We start from the raw sequence: 8,836 nt of genomic DNA on the forward strand, positions 1-8,836 counted from the left end.
TACATGACCCAGCCAACGCAGCCTTGCCTGCCAGAGGAGCTCACCGATGGGACTTTGCCCAGATCTTTCAAGGATTTGTGAGCTCCTCCCACAATCCAGCCTGCAGGTTAAACCCAGGACGGATCGTAGGCAGGCCAGCCTAAATGTTTCTAACCGGCGAAGATGCTCCATTAGGGGGGTCCACGTTTCGCAAGCGTAGAGAAGGGAGGGAATGACCGTGGCCGAGAAGACCCGAAGCTTCGTGCGGAGCGACAGACCAGGCAGCTTGCACACAGCGTCACGCAGCAAATCAAAAGAAAATGCTGCCCTACTATTGATTCGGAGTGAGACTTCTGCTGTCAAACCGGAGCCGGTCATGAGCACACTGCCCAGATATGGGAAACTCTCCACTCTCTCCACTACTGCCCAATCACCGATTGGGAGTTGTGTGGGTGGAGTGTCCGATGGTACAAAACACCCAGGCAGGTGCTTAGTTTTAGTGGGGCTGATGGTAAGGCCCCACCCTCTTAGTGGCACGCTCCAGTTTCAGCAGCAGCGCCTCCAACTCTTCCTCCGAGTGAGCCGCAATTACCAGGTCATCGGCATACATAACATAGTTGACCAATAGGGAGCCATCCCTTGACCGCACCCGGGCATCAATCAGCCTCCCACTGTATCTGTACCAGATGGAAATTCCTCTGGTACAGCCATCGAAGGCTTCACGAATTACGTGTTCAAAAAAGATGTAAAATAATGTTGGAGCCAGAGGACATCCCTGTCGCACCCCAATGCGAACAGGGAATGGCTCCAACTCCCGGCCACGTAGTTTTGCCCGGGCCCGCTCACCATCACGAAGGTCCTTAATGATCGTGAGCAGAGGGTCAGGGACTCCGAAAGCACGAAGGACAACCCAGAGCCCAGGCCTACTGATGGCATCATAGGCCTTGACCAGGTCAACAAAGCAGAGATGTAGGTCTTGTTGGAATTCCCTACACCTCTGCTGTAGCAGACGGACAGAAAATATGGCATCTGTGCAGGACCGCCCTTTCCTGAAACCGCATCGGGGCTCCGCAAGCCTCTCCTCAGCGTGCCTAGCAAGGCGACGTTGAATAATCCTTGCCAGGACCTTTCCCGGCCTCACACTGAGGAGTGAGATGCCCCTGTAGTTGTTACAGTCTGTGCGGTCCCCCTTCTTAAAGAGGGGGACCACCAGGGCATCCTTCCAATCCTGCGGAACCCGTCCAGTGGTTCAGACCGTTGTTATGATGTCATGTAGGGCAGTCTGTGCACAAACGCCAGCCTCCCTCAGCAGTGCCGGATTAAACTAGTGTGTGTGGCCTGTAGCAATATGTTATATAGAGGCCAGAGGTCGCAACCGGGTACCCGATACCCGTACCCTACCGATACCCGGCTACCCGTACCTGGCCGGGTACGGGTTTGCGACCCTGGTGCGGCCGGGTACGGGTACGGGTAGGGTACGGGTAGGGTACGGGTAGGGTACGGGTAGGGTACGGGTAGGGTACGGGTAGGGTACGGGTAGGCCGTGAGTCACTGGTGAGTCCCCGTGTGTCACTCATTTCCCAACGTCTTGTCTCTTCTCACGATTCAAGTTGCTAGAATCAACCCACCCGCGCCTGCAACGTGGCTTCATCCCAGAGGTCGCAACCGAGTACCCGATACCCGTACCCTACCCGATACCCGTACCCTACCCGATACCCGTACCCTACCCGATACCCGTACCCTACCCGATACCCGATACACGTACCCTACCCGATACCCGTACCCTACCCGATACCCGTACCCTACCCGATACCCTACCCGATACCCGTACCCTACCCGATACCCGTACCCTACCCGATACCCGTACCCTACCCGATACCCGTACCCTACCCGATACCCGTACCCTACCCGATACCCGGCTACCCGTACCCAGCCGGGTACGGGTTTGCGACCCTGGTGCGGCCGGGTACGGGTAAGGAATCAAAACCCGTTTGAGACCTCTGACAGAGGCTCTAAATAAAAAAAACTTAAATATTTAAACACATTTTTTTACTTGCATAGTAAAGTAATTGTATTTTTCATTTGCTAAACAGCCAGATAATACGAAAAATCGCTAACTTTAAACACCGCACTATGAGACATCTCCTTTACCAGTGGCAATTTATAGTAGTAGGTTTTTAAATCCTTTATATTAAGTTCGCTCGCTTGCTTGCGCGCTTAGGACCGTGCAAATCTTTCGGTCGTTTTTTTTAAACCCACTTCCCGTGATCCAATCGAGCTGACGTTTTGCACACAGACTCGTTGTGCGTGACAATTGATTTTCGTGAAATTTTTTTTCCAAAAAAAACAATTATCAGTGCAGGGATCGTAGCATTTGTAGCTGCTTTTGCTGCTAGAATAATCCAGCACGGTCACTCAGCATTGCACACTTGGGAGGTCATCTCTGCCCAGAAATTTTCCTGGCCTCAGACTCTGGATCCACTTCAGTACTTCCTCAACAGATGGCGCCTCAGCCACACAGAGACCCACAGACTCGCCACAGAGAGAAACCCACAGACTCACCACACAGAGAGACCCACAGACTCACCACAGACTCACCACACAGAGACCCACAGACTCACAAACTCACCACACAGAGATCCACAGACTCACCACACAGAAACCCACAGACTCACCACACAGAGACCCACACTCACCACACAGAGACCCACAGACTCACCACAGAGACCCACAGACTCACCACACAGAGATCCACAGACTCACCACACAGAGACCCACAGACTCGCCACACAGAGACACACAGACTCACCACACAGAGACCCACAGACTCGCCACACAGAGACGCACAGACTCACCACACAGAGACCCACAGACTCACCACACAGAGACCCACAGACTCACCACACAGAGACCCACAGACTCACCACACAGAGACCCACAGACTCACCACACAGAGACCCACAGACTCACCACACAGAGACCCACAGACTCACCACACAGAGACCCACAGACTCACCACACAGAGACCCACAGACTCACCACACAGAGACCCACACTCACCACACAGAGACCCACAGACTCACCACACAGAGACCCACAGACCCACAGACTCACACAGAGACCCACAGACTCATCATAGAGACCCACAGACTCACCACACAGAGACCCACAGACTCACCACACAGAGACCCACAAACTCACCACACAGAGACCCACAGACTCGCCACACAGAGACCCACAGACTCACCACAGAGACCCACAGACTCACCACAGAGACCCACAGACTCACCACACAGAGACCCACAGACTCACCACACAGAGACCCACAGACTCACCACACAGAGACCCACAGACTCACCACACAGAGACCCACAGACTCACCACACAGAGACCCACAGACTCACCACACAGAGACCCACAGACTCACCACATAGAGACCCACAGACTCACCACACAGAGACCCACACTCACCACACAGAGACCCACAGACTCACCACACAGAGATCCACAGACTCACCACACAGAGACCCACAGACCCACAGACTCACACAGAGACCCACAGACTCACCACACAGAGACCCACAGACTCACCACAGAGACCCACAAACTCACCACACAGAGACCCACAGACTCGCCACACAGAGACCCACAGACTCGCCACACAGAGACCCACAGACTCACCACAGAGACCCACAGACTCACCACACAGAGACCCACAGACTCACCACACAGAGACCCACAGACTCACCATACAGAGACCCACAGACTCACCACACAGAGACCCACAGACTCACCACACAGAGACCCACAGACTCACCACACAGAGACCCACAGACTCACCACAGAGACCCACAGACTCACCACAGAGACCCACAGACTCACCACACAGAGACCCACAGACTCACCACACAGAGACCCACAGACTCACCACACAGAGACCCACAGACTCACCACAGAGACCCACAGACTCACCACACAGAGACCCACAGACTCACCACAGAGACCCACAGACTCACCACACAGAGACCCACAGACTCACCACAGAGACCCACAGACTAACATAGACCCATAAACTTGAAGACACCCATACTCACATGGACCCACAGACTAATACAGAGACCCACAGATTTGCAGAGACAGATTGACATTACACAACCACTCAGGATCACTACTATCACCACCCCACCACCACAACCACCCCCCCGCCCCCATCACCACCACCACCACCATCACCACCACCACCGCCCCCATCACCACCACCATCACCACCACCACCACCCCCATCACCACCACCACCACCACCCCCCCGCCCCCATCACCACCATTACCACCACCCCCATCACCACCATCACCACCACCACCATTACCACCACCCCCATCACCACCATCACCACCACCCCCACCACCACCCCCATCACCATCACCACCACCACCACCCCCATCACCATCACCACCACCCCCATCACCACCCCCATCACCATCACTACAAAAAGATCCCCCAGGTAGCCTCTAGCAGGCTGTAGATGAAAGTGCTGTTAGTAGCAAAGACAAAGATCCCCCAGGTAGCCTCTAGCAGGCTGTAGGGGCAAGTGCTGTTAGCAAGTAGCAGCAGCAGCAGCAGCGTCTATGAAGGCTACCGGCACTGTGGCTACACACAGAACGGGTGGGTGGTGTGGATAACCATCACCACCCCCCCCCCCATCATCACCACCCCCATCACCACAAAGACAAAGGAACCCCGTGTAGCCTCTAGCAGGCTATCGGGGCAAGTGCTGTAAGTAGCAGCAGCCTGTGAAGGCTGCCACTGTGGCACACACAGAGAGGGTGGTGTGGATATCACCACCACCATCACTACCACCCTCCTATTACTACCACCACCCCCCTATCACTACCACCACCATCACCATCGTTACCATCACCACTACCACCACCCCCCTATCACCACCACCACCCCCCTATCACCACCATCACCATCGCTACCACCACCATCACTACCACCACCACCATCACTACCACCACCACCATCACTACCACCACCACCACCATCACTACCACCACCACCACCATCACTACCACCACCACCATCGCTACCATCACCACCATCACTACCACCACCATCACCTCCATCACTACCACTACCACCCCCACCACCACCACCACCCCCAGCACCCCCCTCACTACCACCACGACCATCACCACCCCCACCACCACCACTCCCACCACCACCCCCACCACCACCACGACCATCACCACCCCCACCACCACCACTCCCACTACCACCCCCACCACCACCACCACCATCACCACCACCCCCAGCACCCCCCTCACTACCACCACGACCATCACCACCCCCCACCACCACCACCACCACCCCCACCACCCCCACCACCACCATCACCACCACCCCCAGCACCCCCCTCACTACCACCACCTCCACCATCACCACCATCACTACCTTGACGAGATTCCCCACGGCGGCCTGCACAGCAAGGACGGGGGCCGTCAGATCTGGGATGGCCTTCCCGTCCACTCACCCTCCTCGTGCATCATCACCTCCATCACCACCATCAACTACCATCAACTACCATCACCTCCATCACCTCCATCACCTCCATCACCTCCATCACTACCACCACCACCATCACCACCCTCAACACCATCACCACCATCACCACCACCACCATCACCTCCATCACCTCCATCACTACCATCACTACCACTATCACCACCCTCACCACCACCACCCTCAACACCATCACTACCATCACCACCATCACCACCACCACCCCCATCACCACCACCATCACCCCCCCACCCTCACCACCACCATCACCACCCTCACCACCACCACCCCCATCACAACCACCCCCATCACCGCCACCCCCCACCACCCCCATTACCACCACCACCATCACCACCACCACCACTCCCACCACCACCCCCACCACCACCCCCCAGCACCCCCCTCACTACCACCACGACCATCACCACCCCCATCACCACCACCATCACTACCTTGACGAGATTCCCCACGGCGGCCTGCACAGCAAGGACGGGGGCCGTCAGATCTGGGATGGCCTTCCCGTCCACCTCACCCTCCTCGTGCATCATCACCACCATCACCTCCATCACTACCATCACCTCCATCACTACCACCACCATCACCCTCACTACCACCACCCTCAGCATCAACTACCATCACTACCATCACCACCACTATCACCTCCATCACTACCACTACCACCACCACTACCACCACCACCACTACCACCACCATCACTACCACCATTATCACTACCACTACCACCCTCACCACCATCACCACCCTCACCACCACCATCACTACCTTGACGAGATTCCCCACGGCGGCCTGCACAGCAAGGACGGGGGCCGTCAGATCTGGGATGGCCTTCCCGTCCACCTCACCCTCCTCGTGCATCATCACCACCATCACCTCCATCACCTCCATCACCTCCATCACTACCACCACCATCACCCTCACTACCACCACCCTCAGCATCAACTACCATCACTACCATCACCACCACTATCACCTCCATCACTACCACTACCACCACCACTACCACCACCATCACTACCACCATTATCACTACCACTACCACCCTCACCACCATCACCACCCTCACCACCACCATCACTACCTTGACGAGATTCCCCACGGCGGCCTGCACAGCAAGGACGGGGGCCGTCAGATCCGGAATGGCCTTCCCGTCCACCTCACCCTCCTCGTGCATGATCACCAAGTGGGAGATCTGCTGGGCCACGGGCTCCAGGATGCTCTCGATGGTCTTTGTGTGAAACACGGGCATCTTGGCGGCTGCTGCTGCTGCTGTTGATGTTGTGAGGAATGTGGAACACACACAGACAGAAATAAACTATTAAAATTTGTGTTCGTGAGATACGCTGGCGTCGACTTTACCTCAGAAAGATCAAAATTTGCATCGAGAAATGAACCCTGAGAGAGAAAATGTTGAAAGTAACTAAGAGATGATGGTGATAACAAAAATTATATAAATTCGTGTTCGTGAGTTGACCCGGCGTCTTCCCCGTGGTCGACTTTACCTCAGAAATATTAAAATTTGTATCGAGAAATGAACCCCGAGAGAGAGAATGTTGAGATTAAGTAACTAAGGGATGGTGGTGAAAATAGCAAAAAATAAATTAAAAATTCGTGTTCGCTAGGTAACCCGGCGTCTTCCCCGTGGTTGACTTTACCTCAGAAAGATGATTTTTATAAGCGAGAAATGAACCTTGAGAGAGAGAATGTTGAGATAAAGTAACTAAGGGATGAGGATGATGATAGCAACAGCATTTTTTTAAAATTCGTGTTCGTGAGCAAACCCGGCGTCTTCCCCGTGGTCGACTTTACCTCAGAAAGATGATTTTTATAAGCGAGAAATGAACCTTGAGAGAATGTTGAGATAAAGTAACTAAGGGATGAGGATGATGATAGCAACATTTTTTTTTAATTCGTGTTCGCGAGTTAACCCGGCGTCTTCCCCGTGGTCGACTTTACCTCAGAAAGATGATTTTTATAAGTGAGAAATGAACCTTGAGAGAGAAAATGTTGAGAGAAAGTAACTAAGGGATGGTGGTGATGATGATAGCAACAACATTTTTTAAAAATTCGTGTTCGCGAGTTAACCCGGCGTCTTCCCCGTGGTCGACTTTACCTCAGAAATATCAAAATTTGTATCGAAAAATGAACCTTGAGAGAGAATGTTGAGATAAAGTAACTAACGGATGATGATGATAGCAACAAAATAAAATTAAAAATTCGTGTTCGCGAGTTAACCCGGCGTCTTCCCCGTGGTCGACTTTACCTCAGAAAGATGATTTTTATAAGCGAGAAATGAACCGTGAATGCGTAAATACGAAGAAAAGATTTAAAAAAAACAACTACAAATTTCGTTGTTCGTAAGGCGACGGAGGCGGCTGCGGGGACCACGGCAAAGTCGACTTTAACCTCAGAGTTGGTGACAATTTTTCGAGCGATAAACCAACCGGCGAGACAGCGAATGCGCAGAGAAAGTGAAGAGATTAAGATAATTACATAAAAAAAAACAATTAAAAATTGCGTGTTCGTGAGGCGGCGTTGGTGGGGGGGCGACGTCTTTCCCCGCCGCTCGACTTTACCTCAGACTTGACGAGAAATGAACCGCGATAAGACGATGTCGACAAGAAAGTAACGAAGAAGCGATGGCTTGGAGGAGGGGGGGCGATGATGGTGGTGGTTATGATGGTCGTAGTTGATGTTTGGTGGTAAAATAAAATAAAACTTCAACAAAAATTGGAGGGAAAAGTTGACGCCGTCCAGCCGCTCGCCTTTTATAGGTGACGTCATCGAGGGCCCCACCCTCCCCCCTAGCCCCCACCCTCCTCCACCAGCCCCCACCCAATGATGTCGCGCGCCCATCCGCCGCAATGTTAAAGGAGAAGGGGGGGGAGGACAGTGGTAGCCCCTCCCCTACTGCCCCCCTCCAATGTTATTGCTACAAGACACGCCCATACAACTCCTTATATGGAAATGGATTCGACAAGCCCCACCCCCTCCGACTGTCAATCATCGCCCCCGCAATGTTAAAGCTATGGGGGGGAGATACAGTGGGGCAGCCCCGCCCCCTCCACCTGTCAATCATAAGCCCCGCCTCCTACTGCCCCCTCTAATGTTATTGATATAAGACACGCCCATACAACTCCTTATATGGAAATGGTTTCGACAAGCCCCGCCCCCTCCACCTGTCAATCATTAACCCCGGCTCCTACTGCCCCCCTCTAATGTTGTTGATACAAGACACGCCCATACAACTCCTTATATGGACATAGATTCGACAAG

The 8,836-nt window shown here is 53.7% G+C and overlaps 1 protein-coding gene across 1 annotated transcript in view; it reads right to left on the minus strand.

Annotated features, from left to right (window-relative positions):
- Window positions 1-8,345, minus strand: part of LOC144738749 (vinculin-like) — a gene marked incomplete at its 3' end in the record, with an annotated part of 20,597 nt that extends 12,252 nt beyond the window's left edge. Inside the window, exons 1-2 of the mRNA XM_078621738.1 lie at window positions 8,137-8,345; window positions 6,642-6,820 (exon numbers count right to left, since the gene is read on the minus strand). Of these exons, the coding sequence (XP_078477864.1) occupies window positions 6,642-6,809 (168 nt within the window). The remainder of the gene's footprint in view (window positions 1-6,641; window positions 6,821-8,136) is intronic.
- Between the last annotated feature and the right edge of the window lie 491 nt (window positions 8,346-8,836).

The sequence above is a fragment of the Lampetra planeri genome, unplaced genomic scaffold (genome assembly GCF_965212315.1).
Source record: "Lampetra planeri unplaced genomic scaffold, kcLamPlan1.2.h2 scaffold_1148, whole genome shotgun sequence".
In the NCBI taxonomy this organism is placed as follows: domain Eukaryota; kingdom Metazoa; phylum Chordata; class Hyperoartia; order Petromyzontiformes; family Petromyzontidae; genus Lampetra; species Lampetra planeri.